Genomic DNA, 22,582 nt, shown 5'->3' with positions numbered 1-22,582 from the left:
ATATGCGTGTCCATGAAATGAAACTCGCACATTCCAGCAAAAAACATCTGTGCAGACCAGTCCAGACACAGATGTGAGGGCACTCCTTATACATCATTTGAAATCAAGACAGTGATTATCTGTCTCTCAGTTCAGGTTCAGTTACAACTTTAGACTAATGCAAGATGGGCAGTAAGGAATTCACATTAAAATGTTGTTTAGCTGGACAGACTGGGCAATAATGATGCACATCTCAGTAAATAATAATCACATATACAGCCAAGCCATTTTATAAATAGTATTTTATATTTGAAAATGTATTGAAGAAAACCTGGAGGAGCCAGTTTGAATGGTGCTGATGCAGCTGATAACATTAATATATAGAAAATATATATAATTTACAAGGGCTATGCTTAAGTTTGTCATTAGAGATGCTGGATCATCAGCCAGTACAAGCACAGCTGATCCACATCTAGCCTCAGCCAGTACCAGCACAGCCAGAGATGTAGGCCAGCATCAGATATAAGCAGCTCAGACCCTAATGGAACAATTGCTGCTCCACCAAATGACCCAGCAGATTGGCCCCCAAGATCGGTACGAGGCGGTGAGAAACTTTTTGATTGTTGCTGTGACGTACTTTTATAATGAAAAAAAATATAATTCATATAAATTTTTTATTTAAATCACTTTAATTCTCCTCATATGCCTGCTTTAGGTGTAGCGTGACATTTGTCTCTGATGGGCACATCATGAAATCTGTCCATGCAAATGGAAATAAAAATTACATTTGCTTGAAATGAAAGGAAATTGAAATTAAGGAACAATTAAGGATGTGTGTGTGTGTGTGTGTGTGTGTGTGTGTGTGTGTGTGTGTGTGTGTGCACGCATGTGGGGTGCTCATTATGACCTACTGTACTTGTACTTATAATTTATAGTAGTCTGTTCTGATAGAAATTTCTTTCATAATAGAATGAGCTACCATATGTTTCACATTTATACGGCTAGTACTTCTTTCTGATAGATATTTTGTACATGACAGAAGGAGATAATCTACCTTAACTGCATTTCTAGAGGTAGTAGTATATTCTAATAGATAATTCATACATCGACAGAATGAGAAACTCTATTTTAAATCCCATTTTTAGGGGTTGCACTGTATGTCTGCTTGTCACACATATCTGAGCTCAGGAGCTACTTTACAATGTTTTTTGCTCAATTAGGTCATTAGGAGAAAGAGGCTTAGTTCATCAGGTTAGTGGATAGCAAAAACTGTCAGAACACTGGAGACTTTTCTGGGAAAATTAATCATTTAATTATAGAAAATAAACCAATGTGCCACTGTCTCTGCTTTATGGGCCAGTCTCAATAACAAAAACATAGTTTTACAGTATATGCATTAAAATTTTAAATGAAAATTATATTGGTCTTAAAGAACATCCACACTGGGAAAATACCTGATATGCCAGTTTATCAGCATACAGGGCATTAAAACAGGCACACATGCTTAAAGAAATCTGTCCTCATTTGAGCAAATTCTACTAAAGATCCTCCAAACAGAAATTTACTGTGGAGTAAGTTAATATAACTGAATTGTGAAGTAATTAAGAAGGAATTATTCAGATGTTTGCGTGTGTTTGGAGTGTGTTTGCCTAAACACATACATTAAACAACTGAAGAAGTTCAAGGAGCAGTTCAAGGGGGAATTACATACAGATCAAACATTTCATTTTGAATCGCACACAGTAAAATCATAAATATTGCATGGTTTCATCCCCTATGGGAATATCAGAAATGTGTTGACATGCACCCACCTACCATCTGTGATTTTTCCCCCTTAGAAAGAAGATGAATGGTGATGAACTACACTGTTCTTGGCGGGAGAACATAACAAACTGGAGGATCAAAGGGGTTTGGGACTGTGCCAAGATGAAATATGATGTTGCTGTGCTGAAGTGCTTCATGTTGGATGTAATTCACCGCAAGCCCAGGGAAAACCACCAGTTATTGAGCAGTAAGCATTAAGGAAAAAAAAAAACTTTTCTACCCCTTAAATATTACCTAAAGAGTTATCACTACCCTTTCTGGCTGAAGGTCAGATTCACCTCTAAACACACAGCATGACAGATGTTTGTTTTTGGGTGTGGTTTGGAAGTGCACTTGTAACCACCATAGACTGTATATTAAAAGGTAACCACACTCAGTAGTTATGTCACAATGTACTCACACATCCTAAAGTACACAGCCCTGCTGCAAGGTGAGACATGAAACCATTAGAGGTCAGCAAAAACAACATTTTCAAGTTACTCTTAAATGACTTCACCAATATTTGGTCTTTGCAGCTGAGCAGTTGAGAAGAGTCCTGGCGAAGTAGGATGAGGCGATGGAACTCACGGGGGATTATGGCGGATTGCATCCTTTGTGTTGGCGAAAGTTTGCTGCCCAACTCAACTTGCTTGTCATGCTGGTCCACACAATGTGCTGTTGTGATTTGGGAGGTTTGCCCGTCAGCTCCTCTGCAAGCCTCTGTGACTTTACCCATAACAACATTTTCTGCTTAGATTCACAGAGACAGACAGAGTTTTTTGGTGAAGCATAATACCAGTTTTGGGGACTAGGTGAGAAGGAGTAAGACGTCCAGAGGAAACTAGGAGAAGACGCACCTTAAAATCGAAAAGGTGACCAGGACTAAAAATAGCAACTTGAGGATTGTTTAATTTAAAATAATTGTTTTTTTTCATCTTGACATATTGAACTTTGCATTTTTTCACTGCACTGAATTGAGAATGTCTACTGAATAACCAAGGCAATGATACCTTTTTCCTCATAAAGGAAATGTTTTTCCATGATAATTAGGTCATCCTATGTTACTGTTTAGAAGCTGCATCCAGACGCGCTGTAACCTTTTGTAAGGATGTTTATTCAAATAGCTCCGCGGTAGATATTGTAAAATCAAGATTAAATTGTTCAGTTTAACACACTGCTCGCCTCAATAACATCTGTTAGACTGAAAATGTATATTAATAACCTTGGTGAATAATAATAAAGAAGTGAACAGCATCCCCCCAAAACTACTAGTGTGTTGGAGCAGGCATGTAACAGAGATATGGTGTCGTGGTCTAGCGCACACATTTTTGCGTTGTTTAGGCTCGTCACCTCTTCCGTTCCTCTAAGACAGCGATTCCCAAAGTGTGGGGGTGTGCGAGCTGCCTCTAGGGGGTGCGCCGCAGGAAAAATGTAATGGTGGTGTAGTAGTGTAATAACCATTTATTATTATATATTATAATTATTTTGTGTGCAACTTTTCATGAAATTAAAATCTGAATAGAAAAGTTTACTTAAAATTACTTAAATTTAATTATTTATTTAATTTAATTTAATTAAAAACATTTTTATTTTTATTTTTATTATTAAGAGTTAGCTCACAGGAAATGGCTACTCACACACCGCTATATGAACCGCTGCTTTAAGCCATTTTTATTGCTAATGTTCTGCCTCCTGATGGAGCTTGCTACAGTTATGCTACATTTAGATATTGGGCAACAAGACATGTGTTTTACAATTTAAGCACATTTTGTCATCTGAAAGAGTGTAATCATGTGGTGGTGAATAAAATTTCAACAATTCAATAGGAAAATATTACAAATTGAATTAATATCAGAGAGGACAGAAGCAGCGCCTGTAAACACCAAAACAAAGCAGCATAGTTTTTTCTGTTTGTTTGGCTTAAGCGCTGTGGGCTGTGAACGTATTAGTTAAAAAACTGATTCACTGATTTGAATGACTTTGGGCTGACCTACAGTCAGCGATTCCACGTTTCCTGCAGATGAAGCCCTGACAAATTATTTACAATTAAATATTTACCAAAAAAATGACCCAGTTTGGTGGAAAAATGGTTAATATTTAAAAAATAAAGGAGCACAGATAAGATGATGGTCTACTTTGGAGGATGTCCACTCATAGCAATATGACATACCAATACAGAATAATTTGAAAAAAGGAGAAGAAATTTAGGCACACAGTACTTAGTTAAAGTTAGACAAAGTTCATGGTCTTGGTTGCATATTGAACAATTCAACAGCAGGATAGATTTTTATATTGGCACATTGTGCAGAATGGAGTGTTTCACCAACAAAATGTTATTTCCTGGAACTCAGGTTATTTCCTCGACTGCTTATTTGGGGGCTATCTTGGTGAATCACTGAGCGTCCCTGTGTGAGGAGGGGCATGGTAGAGGATGTGGCAATGCCAATAAAGAGGGATTCTGTAGTCTTGTTGCCAAGAATAAGTGTGTCTTGCAGTCCGCACACAAAGGCATTTTATGTTCAACATGTTGTTTGATGCAGTATTCTCCAAAACACCAGGGGGCATACAAACAATACATTCAGTGAATAAGCAAGAAGCCAAATAGTGTTACCAGAAGGACATCCACCCTGTCCTACAGCTCATCAATGCTGAGGAAGAACTGATCTGTTTATGGCTATTAAAAAGCAAAAGAGTAGATGTTCTATATAGCCACTTTTATAGACAAAGAATGCACTTAATTTACTTCTGTATGTCCTCATCCTGTTTTGATGAGATGCTGCATCGCATCAAGAGCTGTAAAGTGTTTGAAAAAAATGACTTTGCAAATGTTGACTGAATAAATAATATGTGCAATGTGCAGAGATAAGCTACAGACCCAAACATTGTGAATAAAAAATACTTTTTGCATAATTTTGAATATTGTTGACACACATATAAATCTAATATTAAACAAAATACACTGCTCAAAAAAATAAAGGGAACACTAAAATAACACATCCTAGATCTGAATGAATGAAATAATCTCATTAAATACTCCTTTCTTTACATAGTTGAATGTGCCGACAACAAAATCACACAAAAATGATCAATGGAAATCAAATTTATCAACCCATGGAGGTCTGGATTTGGAGTCACACTCAAAATCAAAGTGGAAAACCAAACTACAGGCCGATCCAACTTTGATGTAATGTCCTTAAAACAAGTCAAAATGAGGCTCAGTAGTGTGTGTGGCCTCCACGTGCCTGTATGACCTCCCTACAACGCCTGGGCATGCTCCTGATGAGGTGGCGGACGGTCTCCTGAGGGATCTCCTCCCAGACCTGGACTGAAGCATCTGTGGTGCAACGTGGCGTTGGTGGATGGAACGAGACATGATGTCCCAGATGTGCTCAATTGGATTCAGGTCTGGGGAACCGGCGGGCCGGTCCATAGCATCAATGCCTTCCTCTTGCAGGAACTGCTGACACACTCCAGCCACATGAGGTCTGGCATTGTCTTGCATTAGGAGGAACCCAGGGCCAAACGCACCAGCATATGGTCTCACAAGGGGTCTGAGGATCTCATCTCGGTACCTAATGGCAGTCAGGCTACCTCTGGTGAGCACATGGAGGGCTGTGCGGCACCCCAAAGAAATGCCACCCCACACCATTACTGACCCACCGTCAAACCGGTCATGCTGGAGGATGTTGCAGGCAGCAGAACGTTCTCCACGGCGTCTCCAGACTCTGTCACGTCTGTCACATGTGCTCAGTGTGAACCTGCTTTCATCTGTGAAGAGCACAGGGCGCCAGTGGCGAATTTGCCAATCTTGGTGTTCTCTGGCAAATGCCAAACGTCCTGCACGGTGTTGGGCTGTAAGCACAACCCCCACCTGTGGATGTCGGGCCCTCATACCACCCTCATGGAGTCTGTTTCTGACCGTTTGAGCAGACACATGCACATTTGTGGCCTGCTGGAGGTCATTTTGCAGGGCTCTGGCAGTGCTCCTCCTGCTCCTTCTTGCACAAAGGCGGAGGTAGCGGTCCTGCTGCTGGGTTGTTGCCCTCCTACGGCCTCCTCCACGTCTCCTGATGTTCTGGCCTGTCTCCTGGTAGCGCCTCCGTGCTCTGGACACTACGCTGACAGACACAGCAAACCTTCTTGCCACAGCTCGCATTGATGTGCCATCCTGGATGATCTGCACTACCTGAGCCACTTGTGTGGGTTGTAGACTCCGTCTCATGCTACCACTAGAGTGAAAGCACCGCCAGCATTCAAAAGTGACCAAAACATCAGCCAGGAAGCATAGGAACTGAGAAGTGGTCTGTGGTCACCACCTGCAGAACCACTCCTTTATTGGGGGTGTCTTGTTAATTGCCTATAATTTCCACCTGTTGTCTATTCCATTTGCACAACAGCATGTGAAATTGATTGTCAATCAGTGTTGCTTCCTAAGTGGACAGTTTGATTTCACAGGAGTGTGATTGACTTGGAGTTACATTGTGTCGTTTAAGTGTTCCCTTTCTTTTTTTGAGCAGTGTATATAAAAAAGAGCAGCTGTCTTTTATTTAAGATTGTTCGGGAACACCACTCACCTGGTGTATTTTTAGCTTAAACTCGGTTTTATGCTTCGGGTTTCTTAGAGCCAACACGTCTGCAACTACTGTCCTCATTGTGAATGGTGAAATACAAAGCTCAGCGTGCACAGTGGGTGCCTGGTCACACAAATTCAGAGGTGCGTGGCCATGTGCGGCACGACTCTCCCACCTTGTAACAAATACAATTGAGATGACCTCAATGCTGGATGCAAAGTGACAACACACTGCTGGAACTGATTTTACACAAACAAATGTCTCACTTTGTTTTAGAGAGAGAGCAGGTTTCTCCTCGGCTGGGAAAAGCAGTCAGGGTGAATGATTTATTCAGCCGTGCAATGTTACAGTTGAATGAGTTAAAAAGAGCGGAATTATACCCAACGCAATTCGATGAATCAATAATATCTGTTAACATGGAGTCCAAATCTAAGCTTCCCCAGTATTTGGTTGAAAAGTCAATGGATGCAAGTGAATGATCACACTAGACTGTGGGGGGAAAGTAAAAAAGGGTGAAAAGGAGGCTATGTCTAGTTTAAGTAAAGATAGATGGATTACCTGGGAAAGTGTTTTTGTTGTGTTCTGGCTCAATTTAGAATCAGTATTCTGTTCATTTGAAATGAATGGGTTGGGCCAAGAAAAATATGGGGAGCAATTACAAAAATGTGCTGCGGTTCTTTATTCAATAAAACATATTGTCATTATAAATGGTCACAAGAACAGAGAAATAGAATCTTCTATGTATCAATCTTTGTATATTGTATGTTTGAGCATCCTGAATTGAACAATACTGAATACTTCAAGTTAAAACTATCTACTAATTAGCTTTCATAAGGCAATTTCCATGAAACATTGCTACAGGATCGTGGACTTGTTAGCATCTGTGACTGTGTTTGTATGCTGAAGACCATCAACAGAAATAACTCTGACATATCAAAACCTTCCACAACCTTACCCTACCACATAAACAGTAGTGGAAGTACATTTACTTAAGTACTGTACTTGAATACAATTTAGAGCATATGGTATTTCCATTTTTTTTTATAATTTCTGCTTCTACTCCAATACAATTCATCAATTTGAGGCGATGGAACTCATGGGGGATTGTGGTGGATTGCATCCTTTGTGTTGGCCAAAGGTTGCTTCCCCAAGTGTAGGAGTTCAAGCATCTTGTCACTACTGTAAGGGTATGCTTATGTCATCACTTGGTTTAACATTTTTGTGTCTGTTACAACACTCAGTACAAACAGGACTGAAACGGGGCATTCTGCATGATGAGTATTTTGATGTTTTACACTTTAAGTCACTTTTGATGCTAATACTTTAGTGCTTTTATTCTGCACTGTGTTACTGCTATTTTTACTTAATTGAGTGAAAGATGAAACAATACTATGTTATGTGGAAAAAGGTAACACCTCAGTTTACTTTATTTGCCAGTTAAGTAAAAGTGAAGCAAACCAGCAATGGCTCTCAGCACATCTTCTCTTCTGTAAACTCAGGCATGCATTCAGTGTCACTGAAAGCTATTTACGATTCAAAGATCAAAGCTGTAAAGTAAAGCATAACAGTTTTCAAGGTGAAATAAAATCATTCCATATTGCCCGTAATAACTACTTCACTTTGTCTTCTTTTCTATGTTAGGCTATTAGAGACTTTAAATTAGGCAGCATTTTCCCTCACCACTCCCTGAAAGTCTGTTTTTGTGAACTGCTCTCTACATTTCAACATTTGGTTCGTTGTTCCAATTAACCATCTCTGAAACACACACAGAGATGTACACAAAGTGAACAGCAACTGAAAGCATTTTATATGAAGAATAAGGAACACACTAGTCATTATGAATTCCACTGATACTGCAGAGGTTGGTTCACAAAGCAAAACACTGAGATACATTTTAAGCAGAGAAGCCAAGAAAAAACTGTATATTAGAACTATTGTATTTAATTATTATTATTTACAACTGACTTTATTCTGTCATCTCTAACTCTACTTTACAAACAGGTATCAACACATCTGTGAAGAACATGAAAGTAAACCTGACTGAAATGGCTCTTTATAAAATTGTGATTAAGCCTCCATTGTAGAAATAGTCTGACAACCTGGTCATGACTAGTTTGCCGTTTTAGAATCCACTCTTTAGAGAGGAAAGATGTTCTAGTATTTTTCTTGTGGTAATATTTGATTTCTTCATGTGTCGGCGGGATTCTCTTTAAGGACTTTTAAACTGTTACACCACTACTTTGCATTCCTCTGATCCTCTCCATTAGTCTGTCACTACAGGGATTCTGGTCTCAAGAAACTTAAATTATTAAGGATGTGACCAAAGCAACAATTGTCTGGGTTTGTCATAGACGGATTGTTTAATTCAAGTATGAGACAAAGGTTTGGCAAGGCAGGAACAGACTAGACAGCACAACAAGCAACAATGAACCAATGTAGAAAGAACGAACAGAACACAGGCATTAAATACTAAGGCAAATCATCAAGGTAAAAACAGAACAGGAAACAAAACTAGACACAGACAGCAAACACAGACATCTTCAAACTGAAACAGGAAACAAGGCAAGACACAGACACATGGGGTAAACAGACGGCACACACAGACAAACTGTTACATGACGGGAGACGAAAACTTGAACATACAAAGGCCGAAATGCATAAACAGATGAGGACATAGACAAAACAGACTGATAAGTGTACTAAAACTAGAACAAATGGCAACGGACCAGGATGAATGAAACAGAACATATAATACACGGAAAACAACAAACTAGTAAAAGTATCTAAGACATGAACTAAGACATGAGGACAGGGGATGAGCAGTGTGAAAACAGAAGTTGACCAAACATAAAATCTACACAAGAATAAACAAGGCTGGACAGTAGAAACACAAGACGTGGAACCAAAACCCCCAAACCATGGCAAAAGTGGCAACGCTGGGGACAGTAAGCAGATCTGTCTTAGACTGGGAGTGGTCTGGATGGTTCTTAATGTGGCAGCAGATCAGAAACAGTATATTGTACCTTTACCTGCAAACAAAAAGTATTACAAATCAATGCTCTGACACACAAGAACTGCAGTGCCTTTTTAAAACCCTGTTAATTTGTAAAACTGAGCAATGCTGCTTGCAAGTGGTGACTTTAGTAACTGCATAATTATGCACTATAGCGCTGCAGTTCCACTTACAATGTAATCCACTCCTCTCATAAAGAACATGTGTGTGCATGGTGTGCCAGCGTTTATGCAAATGTTAAAGTCATTGAAATCATGCCTGATCACATGCATTATTTTCAAATCTCACAAAAGGACTTATCACACAATCTTGGATTCACAAGACTACTATGTTCCAAAGATGCCTCAAAACCTGAATCTGGCAACCTGAGATTCTTCTGAATGTCCAGATTTTGCAGTTTATTAAGGAGTTTTTGAAAGATGCGCCAAAGCTTCAGTACTTGTTTTTGTCGTAGCAAAAGCCAGGCAGTAGCCAACAGTAAGTTTTTTCTCATGTGGATTGACTCCTTTTCAGGTACAGAAAGTAAATAATAGACTACTGAAATGTTTGTGCTTGAATTAGCTGTTCAGTAAAGGACACCCTGACATAGTGTAATAGAATACTGAAATTAAACTGACATTTGTTTGTTTATTCCATTTGTGGGTAAAGATCATGTGATATGACTCAAAGTTCCAAAGGTTTCACTGAATAAACCTTGTGGTGAGATAGTTTTGTCAACTAATATCACAGCATTGTTTGTAGTGATGCAGTCCTCTGAGAACCACGTATCTCTAGAAAGTCAGTTTCATGAGCTCAGTTTTCAGCTGTGTGACGATTCACTTTCCAGCTAATCCATACATACATTAATACATGGTTTTCACTGGACAGGAAGGGTATAAAATATAATCTGAGAAGTAACTAGTATAGATTTCAGACAAATGTGGTGGAGTACAATATTTGCCTCTGAGATGTAGTGGAGTAGAAGTGTAAATGCACTTACATTACATTAGTTGCATTCCACCTCTGGAATTACTGCAACATCTTTATATTGTTGCAATTGGACATTAAAACTAGATTATGAAGGTTAAGAATAACTGAATGAATGCAAAAGCTCCACAAAACAAATATTGTAGTTGTTACCTGGAGGAAACAGGTCTTTAATCTGAAGCATCATAAAAGAGATGTGAATTTAAAATAAGTTTCAAACAGTAGGTGTAACATCATTTGGAAGAGACGTTTGAAGTGAGACTGTAGCAAACCACAAAGTTTTGAAAGACATTTAGGAAAATCATGCCCTTAATGCCGGTGACAACCTAAAGCCTTGGAACAGAAAGAAAGATGAATTGAGATTGCACATGTTTTATCCAATAACTTTTCTCTCCTGGATTTTATTCTCTATACTCACTGGGCCATGGTTTAATCTTTGGCTTTGAGATTTCTATCTCTTAGTGAGATAACTGAATCAAGAACAAAGAGGTAGTAACCATAAAACAAAACAAAACCCTCAATTCATTTGTAGGCAGGTCAGTGGGTAGGAGCACACATGGCATTTATTGTAGTAGTTTCATGTCTGTTTACTAAGTATACTTAGACATCACACAAAATGTACTTCCATCCATCCATCTTCACCCGCTTATCTGGGGTTGTGTCTCAGGGGCAGCAGCTCCAGCAGGGCACCCCAAACCTTCCTTTCCCGAGCCACATTAACCAGCTCTGACTGGGAGAGGCGTTCCCAGGCCAGTGTGGAGATACTGCATAATCTCCACCTAGTCTTGGGTCTTCCCATGCCCTCCTTCCAGCTGGACATGCCTGTAACACCTCCCTAGGGAGGCGCCCAGGAGGCATCCTTACCTGATGCCCGAGACATCTCAACCGGCTCCTTTCAACGAAAGGAGCAGCAGCTCTACTCTGAGTTCTTCACGTATGACTTGGCTTCTCACTAAAGGAGACGCCAGCCATCCTCCTAAGAAACGCATTTTGGCCATTTGTACCCGTGATGTAGTTCTTTCTGTCATGACCCAGCCTTCATGACCATAGGTGAGGGCAGGAATGAAAATTGACAAAAAGTACTTTTTCAGGAAAAAATATCAAAATATTTCTTGGTGGATTTGTTCTTCTTTCTTTCTTTCTTTCTGTCAGAGGTGATGTGTAACATCACCGCCGGTTCGAGTCCAGCTTGGAGCAGATACAGCCTATTCAATGTGGACGAGTACCTGGGGAGGTACCAGTTCACCACTGCCAAAGATGCCCTTGAGCAAGGAACCTCTAACCACTCAGGAAGCCTGACTACCTGGCAGCCCCCTCACTCTGACATCTCTCCATCTGTTTTAGCATATCTATAGGTCCTGTTTGTGCATGTGTTTGTATGTTGGACCTGTGTGTGCGCATAATAATAATAATATTAATAATAACAACAACTGAGTTTTTTAAAAAAACAAAAAAAACATGGACTTTTCCACTTGCGGTATAAATAATCTTATTTCTTCCATTTCTTTCTAGATCCTGTCGTATGTGCTTCATCCAGTGGAGGGCAGCAACACCCCTGACGTGCTGCTAATCTACTGCTATTATACAGAGGAAGAAGTTTCCGATGCAACAGCTAGGCATCACCATGCCTACTGCTGTGATTATGGAGGAAAATTATGATAAATTATTAGAGCAGTGTGAAGCTCAAGAGCTCGAGGTAAGTAAAGTACTGACTCGTGATATTCCGTATTTTTTTCTGCCAACAATAAATGTTGTTTTATATGCTTTCTGCCTCTAAAGGCTTGGTAGTGGTGTTTCTGACAGTTAGCTCATGACCGGTTTAGGCTAACGTTATGGCTAAGAAGCTAACGTGTGTTTCCACTAATGTCTCTCTAATTTTACTTTTAACTCACGCTGCGAGGTGTACATGTATAAGTGCAAGCAATGCCAACACAATCTGTCTTCATTAAAACTGAAGTGGCAGGTTTAGCGTTACTCCCTGGTTTTACTTTTAGCACTACTAGTAGCCAGTTAGCTAACTTTGATAGCCACAGATCTCCTCGTTATGTTGGTAAACATCGCTACAGCTAATACTCAGTATTGTTTAGACTCTCATAACGTGAGTCATAATGTTTTCTGGGTGGCGCATGGACACCTTAGGAGAGACCATGCACATTCATAAATATAGACGTTGTGAGGTAAGTGACCAATGCTATAACGTTAGTAGAAGATAAGGAAAATAATAACACAGCTGACTGGACGGCTTACTTAGTTCTGGCTGTCGGAGGCAGTCGCTGCTAACGGTACATTAGTTAGCTAATGTCTATTAGCGAATATACTTCGAGATATACAGCATGGATTGTTTGTGGAAGTCACAATAGCTTGTTTTTTTACATATTGTTAGCTTCAGTCTTTAACTGCATTTATGTTTTACAGGCTCCAGGGGGCATTGCAACACCTCAAGTCTACGCTCAGTTGCTCTCGCTCTATTTACTTCATAATGACATGTAAGTCACCTGTGTCTGTCCTCACTGGCTGACAGGGGGTTCTCTCTGTCTCTGGCAGGGCTTTCTGGAGCTGCTGAAAAAATAATAACCTGAGTGGGTGCCCTGTAGCTACCTGAAGGCTGTTCAGTTATATCACTGCTAACCCTGTGTTCTATTGCTGCTTGCACCTGCAACTTTATCCTGTGTGTTGTTTAACTTGGTGATGTTGGTCCAACAGGAATAATGCCAGGTATCTGTGGAAACGGACTCCCCAAGCAATAAAATCGGTAAGCATGTTAAAACATGTAGACACGCTAAGAAGTACTACTGAAACCTATTTCAGTATACATCAGAATCAGTTTTATTGCCAGGTATGTTCACACATACGAGGAATTTGACTCAGGATTGTACATTGCTCACGATGTGCTTACTTATACAATAATAAAATAATAATATAATAATAAAATAAAATCAGACACAAACTACAGAATAGACAACACTAATATACACGCTATGAACAAAACAATATAGACATATTGACAAATGCAGTAATCAGAGTGCAAAGGATGCAGGAGTAAACTATTCTCATTATGTACATGTTGAAGGTGGATATGATATATAGGTACACATACATGCATACATGTACACAGTGTGATACATGTGATGGTTCAGCTTGTGCTGCTTTATATGGAAAGCATTACCATATTTGCCAATTTCCAATTGTAAATACCAATTAGTAATTACAGAACCATGTGCTTTTTTTACTCTGAAATACCTCACTTGACAGTAAATAAAGTGTCTGAAAAGCAAAGAAATGTGGACATCTGACATCAGCTGAAGTTTGTTAGTCAAGTTGAACACAGAAAATGTAATACTTGTTTACGTGTTTAATTCACTCCTCTCCATGACCAACTCTGCTCTTTATAGAACATATCTCCGTTGTATGTTAATTAACTCGCTGTTAGTTACAAATGGGAACATTTAGCATCGCTGTCTCCTGACAGGTAACCAGAGCTGCTTTTGTTTTGCTTATGACTGTCAACTGTACAATAAGAAATGCAATAATATTGTTGCCAGTCAGCTCAGAACTCCTTGTCAGATGTTGACGTTATCCGGTTGTATTAGAAAAAACATGCCTCATCTTGCATAAAAACTATACAGTTTGATGTTTTAAATGGACAGAACAGTTATAAAATGTAACCACTGTGATTTAGTATCCTAAGTATTTGGGTGTGACTGCTCTTTATAGTAGCATGAAAACCAATGCCTTGTAGCATGCTGAATGTTTTTGAATTGCTTGTCTGCTTGTTGTATGCAGGCAAACCCTGAATTAACAGCTATTTGGGCTGTTGGCCAACGCATTTGGCAGCGAGACTTTCCAGGGATCTACACAGCCATCGCAGCTTTCCAGTGGTCAGAGAATATCCTTCCGGTCATGGAGGCCCTGCGAGGTAACAACAGCAACAGTTTAAAAAACATGTCTTATGTGACCTTTCACAGCTTTTTAGATTATAAAAACACTTCTAAATTATTTTTATATGCTTTACACATTTAGCTCTCTCATTGAAGTGAATAAAATATTTACATCTCATCTGCTTGATGTAGAATAACAATCAGCAGGGGGCACCAGCTGAACACAGTTTTGGCTATGATGCAACCCAGGGGAAATAACAAGTTGGGGATTTTTACTCTTTATAACATTTCCAGAAGTGTGACATATCAGTTTCCTGAAGGCTGGTTCAAGTAGTTACAAGACAACACTCTGAATAAGATATTGTTTACATGCTCACATACTTCAACGGATACTCATAATGTAACTACTGTAAATATTTCTGTTGTCTTGATTTCAAACATCACCTTCTAGCAACATATGCATAATTTTGAGAAATGTCCCATTTGAAATTATTGCCATCAAGCTGACAATTGTTGGGAAACAGACCGACATTTTACTGTTACTTTACTGAAATTTGTTTCCACAGCCTGTACATACGCATCTGCATCATGTGATGGTTCTGTTGTGCAAGACTTTAAGAATAGCTTCTCCCTCATGTTTACGGTACTTTGTGTTCATCTGCCAAGGATGCTGACATACAGTATGTCATAAAACACTTGGTCAACTATTGATTAGAATCAACGTGGAAAATTCCGTGTTTGAATCTAAATGCTCGCATTTTACTGTTTTAAAAAGGTTTAAATAAAGCTGTTTTAAATTATGAATCATTTCTTTAGATACCCATGAAGAAGTTAGACATTTTTACAAAATGAATTGGTACATTCTGTGTGTTACACTTTCAATTGACTAAGTTAAGACAACCATCTTTCCATTGTTGCTAAAATAACATTTTCATCTAAATAACCACTGTACTTGCCATAAACACAAGGCTCTAAATTAGAAAAATAACACAAAGTGGGCATCACAAATGGCTAGAGCCCAAGTGATGACTTAGTTTTTCACAAAGAAAAACAATTAAATCTTCATATTTGAAAAGCATTTACAAGGAAACGGTCGGTATAGAAAGACTTAATGTAATCAGTGATTCTGTGAAACAGAAAATAATCATCAACATTGCCATTTAATGTAGTTTGTTGATTTCAATGTAGACATTAATGTCAAAAGTATATGAAGAAAAATCTAAAAGATAAAAAGTTACAGTTGGTGTAAAAGTTACAGTATTTTTCTGTAGTAAACAAAACAGGACATAGCAAACTACGTATATGACAACAAATCAAAAGAGATAAACTAGTCAAAACAACTGAGACACGGGATGTTGACACGGACTTGTTTACCATTTAGATTGAGCTCCCTCTCTCAGACGGAGCTCCTCTGAGCCAGTCACATGGACCCTGGTCTCTGCCCATTCTGCCACTTCTGTCACTGTTAGAGGGGACACAGTGCCCACTGGGACATGTGACACATGCTCTGGGTAGGAGGGGGGGCATTTCTGTGAAAAGATCCGAAGGCAGCAAGCAGGCAGGAATGTGTGCTCTGGATGGTGGAAAGGATCGGATGTCATCAGCTGTGAGGGGCTGGTATAAAGGACAGAGCTGCTAGCTCTCAACCAGAATAGATATCGGCATTTCACAAGTGACAGTGCACACTAAGGATAAGATCATAGAGCCTTTATTTTAGTTACATTTTGAAACCAACAGAGAGCAAGTGAAGCTCTTAGTTTGTGTAGCTGTAAGCTGAACTTTTCCATTATGGACGTCCAGAGGACAGGATCTATGGTTCGGCCCCCGAGCCCCATGGATAGCCTCGAGAAGCAGCTGAGCTGCCCCATCTGCCTAGACATGTTCACCAAGCCTGTGGTCATCCTGCCCTGCCAGCACAACTTGTGCCGTAGTTGTGCCAGCGACCTCTACGACTCGCGCAACCCATACCGCTTTTCTGGTGGGGTCTTTCGCTGTCCTACCTGCCGGTTTGAGGTTGTGCTTGACCGCCATGGTGTGCATGGGCTCCAGCGTAACCTGTTGGTAGAAAATATTATTGACATCTATAAGCAGCAGCAAGAAGGCAGTGGCAGTGGAAACACAGAAACCACCCTGAAGCCTAAAGAATCCAAAGAACCGATGTGCCAAGAACATGAGGATGAGAAAATCAACATCTATTGCGTGACCTGTCAGGTACCCACCTGCTCCATGTGCAAAGTGTTTGGCCAGCATAAGGACTGTGAGGTGGCACCTTTAGCAAGTGTTTACCAGGCCCAGAAGGGTGAACTGAGTAATGCTATTGATACCCTGGTGGCCAGCAATGGACGCCTTCAGGCCCTGCTCAACCAGATGGAAGATGCCTGCCGTGCTGTGCAAGAGAATGCTCAGCATGCTAAGCAAGGGCTAGCTGAACGCTTTGACCTGTTATATGCTGTACTGGAAGAGCGCAAGACCATTCTACTAGAGCAGATTGGTAAAGAGCAAGATGAAAAGGTGGCAGCTTTGCGGGCTCTGGCTCAGCGTTATGGGGAACGACTGCAGGCTAGCACAGAGCTCACAGATACAGCTGTGAGGGCACTGGAGCAGGGTAGCGCTGCCGAGTTTCTGGTAGCCTCCAAGGGCCTTATCACCCAGACCAAAGATGCAGCTAAATGCTCACTGGGGGAAGAGAGGCCAGAGCCCGGCTTCGAGAAGATGGACCACTTCACTTTGTCGACAGAGCATGTTGAAGCAGTCCTGGCAAAAATGGACTTTGGAGTGGTTGATGATGATGATTTTGAGGATGCAGAGGAGGAGGAAGAGGAGGAGGAATAATGACAATGGAAGTGGTTATGGACTAGTAGGAAATGCTGTAATTTGTGCTTTTGAAAGTTTTTTTTTTTTGACACGTGTTTATGGCAGGGACTCTGCATTTGATGTTGAAAGAAATATAAGGTAATGGGCATAAATGGCTTGCCCTTTCAGTGCAATATTTAATTTCAATGTCGTATTCGTACATTTTCTTAACTTCTTTTTATACTTTTGTACTTCTGAACCAGTTAAATGGAAAGATAGGTCTAGATAAATGTAAATGTCTGAAGACTGATCACACTTCATTTTCCTCATATGTAGGTTAGGGAAGTAGGTAGTTGTTTTTTCTCACTTTGTCTAACTGTGTGTTTAATTGGTGACCAGCTGATCTGCCTGTAATCACCAAATCTGTCTTTAATGGAATGTGGAATAAAGCTGCATGAAGTTAAGCATATATTTGCTTTATTACTAAAAACAACATGAGGTTTAATTTAAGGGAGTAAACAAAGGAAGAAAACATATGAAGATATTATTTTGGTCATAAACACATATCCCCAGTCTGTTGCTGCTCTTACTTGGCAATTGGCTGTATTTAAAAATAAAAGCCCTTGCCATGTCCTGTCTGCTTTGCCTTTGCTGGTGAAAAGTGGGGGCTATTTTTAAGAGGTGAGAGGGTGAGAAGTGATAGCGGACTTAGAATAGACTGTCAGGGAAGGACAGGCCAGGTCCTGTTTCTGCTCCATAAAACTCCTATCCTCCCACTCATGGACGTCTTGCTCAGCAGCTCCAGCCCAACTCCGGAGTGTCAGAAGGGCAAACTAAGAAAGGCTGGTCCAGTTGCCACAAAAGTCATCTCCCAACACGCCATGGTAAAAATAAATGCCTTGCTAGGGACTGGGTTACAAAAAGTACCTTTGAAATGACCTGCTTGGCTTTGTTGGGAGCATTTGCTCAGAGTCCTCATTTCTTTTCTAGTATGCAGCCAGTCAGGTGCAAGAAAGTTGTCCCAACAGATGAAGCAGTTTTACAAAGTGAGATATACTTCACTTCTAACAGATCAGAGTTTTATACTAGCTAGAGAGAGGAACAGTCATCCACATTTCTCTGTGACCCGTCCATTGAGATAATCTGTTTTAATCACAAGTGTGGATTACTCTACAAACAGAACTTTGATTAAAACCATAACAAAATAAAAATGAAGTACCTTCAAACACAATACATAAACACTTCTTGAAACAGTTTTTCAGATTAATACTGTCAGTCCTTCCACTTGTTTTTAGAAGAGTACAATAACAGGGTGAACAGGAAGCCCTTTGGACAGCAGGATGAGAAAGCACTTGAAAGATCTCCAGCCTTCCCCACACAGCTGTCTTTTCTCATCCCACTTGTTATTGTTACTGCTGCTAGCTGCTGCAGTAGACTGGGGACTGACTGTTGGTACACATACATCGTTGCTAGGCTATAAAACACGAAAGGCCACAACCCTGAGGCATTTACATGATAGCTGCAGGAGCAGCAGCAAATGCATGCCGCCGTCTCTCAAAGTTATCTCCACAAACTACAGCATCATGTCAAGTCAAGCTATATAAATAGGTCAGCTTTGGCATTTTAGAAGCCTAAGCCTGTGCCTGCTGATACAGACTTAGGTGTTTGTTGTGTATGCACAGCATATAATGTTGATGATTCATCTTAAGCATGCTTCATTTAATAAGATCTATTGTTAAATATGCTAGATTATGGAACATCTTAATTTCTTATTTAGGGCTCTATGATATCCGTTATAATTTTTCCAATATTACATTTTTTTTTGTCATCAGAAAGAGTGCATAATCATGTGGTGGATAAAAAAAAAAAAAAAGGTAAATTCATTAAGAAAATATAAAAAATATTGTATATATGCAGCAGTAGGATATTAAAATACTTTATTACTATTTAATGGGGTACAATTCACAATGAATGTATTGCAACAGCACTGTAAATAGGTTATTACTTGACCACTGACAATTTCTTCCCACGGGTCTTCTGCAGGACAGCTTCTATGCTGCTCGAACACACTGTAATAAGTGAGTCTGACGGTCTGACTCTCACGTTCAGGCAAAGCTTGACTGGGTGTAGCTTTTTCATTTTTTCTAACAGAATATCTGACTCCGCCCACACAGCCATAAAGTCTTGCATCTGCCGATGTGACATCAATACCTAGCAGCGTAGTTTTTTCTGTTTGTATAGCTTAAGTGCTGGGACGAATATTCTGCCTCCACATTTTGGCAGATTCCACAATATTCCCCATTTTACAGTTGATTCCATTATTAATTATCAAATTCCACAATTCCGTCTGCGTTTTCCACATTGGGCCCTACTTTTTCTTTTAGCTCATCGGTTCATCACTATCAAATCAAAGGTTTCCTAACAACAAAATGCACCATTTGATTTAAAATAAACCCAGGTGCTCAAAGCAGTTAAAGGCAGACCACCAAGGTTTTGTTCAGAATAGCTTCATTTTATTTGAATCCCAAACCAGCTCCTGTCAGTTGTTAAATTGTGTGTTTGTGTGTGTGTGTTTGGGGTGTCGAGGAGATGCAGTGGTGTAAGGAAGCACCTTCATGAACTCAAACACACAGAATTACCATAACCAGACCATAAGAGCATTCACATGACATTTTACCTAAACATACCCACCTGTGACTGCTAATGATCATAGCACAACACAGCCCCTGGCTTCCAAACCCTACATGTCAATCTTGATTGTTATTCACAGCGTAGAATCCCCAGTGCTGTTGCTAATTAGTAGATTTGTTTACAAGAATCATAACTCTCATAACAACTTATTGTTCTCGTGTCTGCAGGTCCGCAGTAAGTTGCTGTTGCCCGTGAACTGTACATACATGCACTGTCTGCACTTTAAATAGAACCAGAGCACCGTTTTAGCACATATGCACTTCCATACTCATATGTACCTATCTGGTAGTAATGCTCTGTGGTTAATGCATCCTTCACAGAGAGCACACGGCAAAGGGCGTACAGTCTAGTGGCACAGGCATACACTTCCATCACAGCAGAGGATTTCGCTGCCTTTGTGGGATACTCTGTGGAAGAGGCCGTAAAGGGTAAGATTGAATTTACACAACCTCCTAATAGGAAATTTTATATCATCACTGGTAATTGTGTATAAATAATTCAAAAGATAAATATTTTGTAATAAAACAGATGCATTGTTTTTTTGTTTTGTTTTTTACAGTTGTCTACAGTAATTTAATGCATGTCCATCACATAACCATTTATACATTTGCTGATGGGGGTATTTTCTTCTTCTTTCCACCTGTCTTTGTCCTTAGGTGTGGTGAGCCAGGGCTGGCAGGCAGACCCCACTACCAGGATGGTGATGCCCAAAAAGCCAGGTAGGTGGCAGTATTGTGCTTTTAATTTGTACCCGCCATCAGCCCACCGTTGTGTTGCCCAAACGGTTTTCTCGTCATGAGTAATCCGGCACCCACCTTCCTCCTCTAGATTTTATTACACATACATAAAAAATGTCGAGAGCTGAGATTTTGGAGCCATTTTAACTTCAATGAAAGACGAATGACATTGTCCTTTTTGCTATAATCTCTTGAAATTTGCTTACTTGTCTCATGTCCATATTTCCAAAACTTCCCTCATCCATTCCATTTTTCTTCTTCTCATGTGCTCCCTTATTTTGTCAAAATTTGTATCACATCATCACATGTCCTCAAGCCCAGAGAGCCACTGATTGATCCATCTTGGAAGAGAAACCTACTGATTTATGCAAACAGTAAAGGAGTAGGCTGCGGTCTGTCCTCTTCTCTGTAATCATTGGACATTGCTGCAGAAGCATCTGCTGCACACATGTCCAGCACAAAACGCTAACCCACTCACCATTAATCCTCACATGTCAGCCTGTTCCCCTTCCACACCGCCGCTAGGACTTAATATGGCTTGGTAATATTGGTGGTTGAGTGGATCTCACAGAGGAAATCTGGTTAGGATAGATGTGTTGTAATGATCTCCAGGCGGAGTGTCTCACACTCACATGGGGAGACGCTGTAGCGTTGTTAAACAGGTCATGGGGAAGCGGTGACCTCAGATGTTGAAAGTGTGGTTAACTTAGGCCTGCTGAGTCTGTCTGAGTTAAACCAGCACACGTGTTCCAGCCACCGAGTTAAAGCTGGGGAGATGCAAGAAGATCGATAGTACTTGGCACAGTGAGAGTTCCCCTCTGACTCAGCTTCTCCTCCTCTGTCTCTTTCGTCTCTCTCAACAGATCCTCCCCCCGTCTCATTGGTTCCAAATGAGCAGCAGTTGGCCAGACTCACTGACTACGTGGCTTTCCTCGAGAACTGATAACCCACCACCACTGCCACCCTTTTCCCCTTGCTTGGTACAGAGGGGGCATACAAGTTTGGATAGACTCTTCTTACTTCCTGCAAAGTCCCACTCCCCTGATTAAGATGTACCAAAAACACACCTACCATCTTGCATGAACGCTGCAAGCTCTTCTCCAAGACCTGTTTGTTGACTAATATAGCTTCCCCTGTTAATTCATGTTGAAAATTAGTTATCTTTCAGACACACTGCTATATTGTATTATTTTTGTCCTCTTGCTCTCTCCAGCCCACCTGTCATTTGGGTCTGATTTGAAAGGAGGTATTATAAGAAATATGTTTCCCATCACTGACAGTATGTTTTTATTGATAACCTGACAAACCCTGTACCACACAGTGGAAATACACAGACTAGTTTGTCCACTACATCCATTCTGTTGTAGCCCCTACAGCTTGCAGTGAAACTCATTATGTCAGGTAACAGAAGTCTTGGCATGCATGCATCACCGTGAGGATTTCGCTCCTCAGACCTCATGTTTTGAAGTTTATGTTTTGACTGGTGAATAAATCTTTTGCTGTTTCTAATTTAGTGTTCTTTTATTTCTTTTATTGATGGGTTTCATTTGAAGTTGGTCTTTACAGAGCAGGCTGGACTCAATCAAGGAGGAATATTTAATTATATTTGGCCTTCAGGGTTTACTGGTGTCACATTTGTCTCACATGAAAATAAGTTTGCCCTTTTCTGTGGCCTGGTATTAACAATTCATTTACATGAGGAAGAACATGTGTGAGGAAGCATATGACCAATGAAATACATTAGACCTTAGTGACTGGATATTAGAGCAAATAATCAGAATGGTTTGTATATCTCAAATGATACGACTTGCTTTGGAAAATGAAAGGAGAGAAGTAACACTAACCTTTTAAGTCCACAAACCCTCACATCTTGCATGAATTAACCCACCAGGTTACATTAACATGCACAGCAACTTTACTGTCAGTGGAAATATGGAGATATGGAGTTTCAGCTTGTTTCATAAATAGTTTCATCACTTCTTCAAAGTTTTAGTACAAGTCAGCGTTAAGTTGAATTAAATGAAGTAGTGACTTTTTCTTAGACATATCTGGCTGCCATCTGTTCATCGATGCTACAAAATAGATTTCTGGTGGTGATTTGATTTGTATTTAAGTTTTAGTCCCCTTTGCGTCCTGTTTTGAAGAATAGTT

At 40.1% G+C, this 22,582-nt stretch overlaps 2 protein-coding genes and 1 long non-coding RNA gene across 3 annotated transcripts; all 3 read left to right on the top strand.

Annotated features, from left to right (window-relative positions):
* Positions 1–1,822: 1,822 nt before the first annotated feature.
* LOC119903582 lies at positions 1,823–2,956 on the top strand. Its single transcript, XR_005444541.1, has 2 exons — positions 1,823–1,990; positions 2,319–2,956. It is a non-coding gene; the product is annotated as an uncharacterized LOC119903582 (long non-coding RNA).
* Positions 2,957–11,893: 8,937 nt separating this feature from the next.
* Positions 11,894–21,940, top strand: cops8 (COP9 signalosome subunit 8). The gene is made up of 7 exons (XM_038719631.1): positions 11,894–12,028; positions 12,748–12,818; positions 13,036–13,084; positions 14,116–14,248; positions 20,015–20,122; positions 20,351–20,413; positions 21,295–21,940. The coding sequence occupies exons 1-7, from the start codon at positions 11,936–11,938 to the stop codon at positions 21,372–21,374; spliced, it is 597 nt and encodes a 198-aa protein (XP_038575559.1). The 5' UTR covers positions 11,894–11,935; the 3' UTR covers positions 21,375–21,940.
* Positions 14,256–17,632, top strand: trim63b (tripartite motif containing 63b). The gene has a single exon (XM_038719630.1). It carries the CDS (start codon positions 15,999–16,001, stop codon positions 17,040–17,042), a length of 1,044 nt encoding a protein of 347 aa, XP_038575558.1. The 5' UTR covers positions 14,256–15,998; the 3' UTR covers positions 17,043–17,632.
* Positions 21,941–22,582: the final 642 nt, after the last annotated feature.

The sequence above is a fragment of the Micropterus salmoides genome, unplaced genomic scaffold (assembly GCF_014851395.1).
Source record: "Micropterus salmoides isolate LMB-PRFRI ecotype aquatic unplaced genomic scaffold, ASM1485139v1 Ms_hic_scaffold_15, whole genome shotgun sequence".
In the NCBI taxonomy this organism is placed as follows: domain Eukaryota; kingdom Metazoa; phylum Chordata; class Actinopteri; order Centrarchiformes; family Centrarchidae; genus Micropterus; species Micropterus salmoides.
The sequence above is the reverse complement of the archived record's forward strand: the minus strand, read 5'-3'. Positions and strand labels throughout refer to the sequence as shown.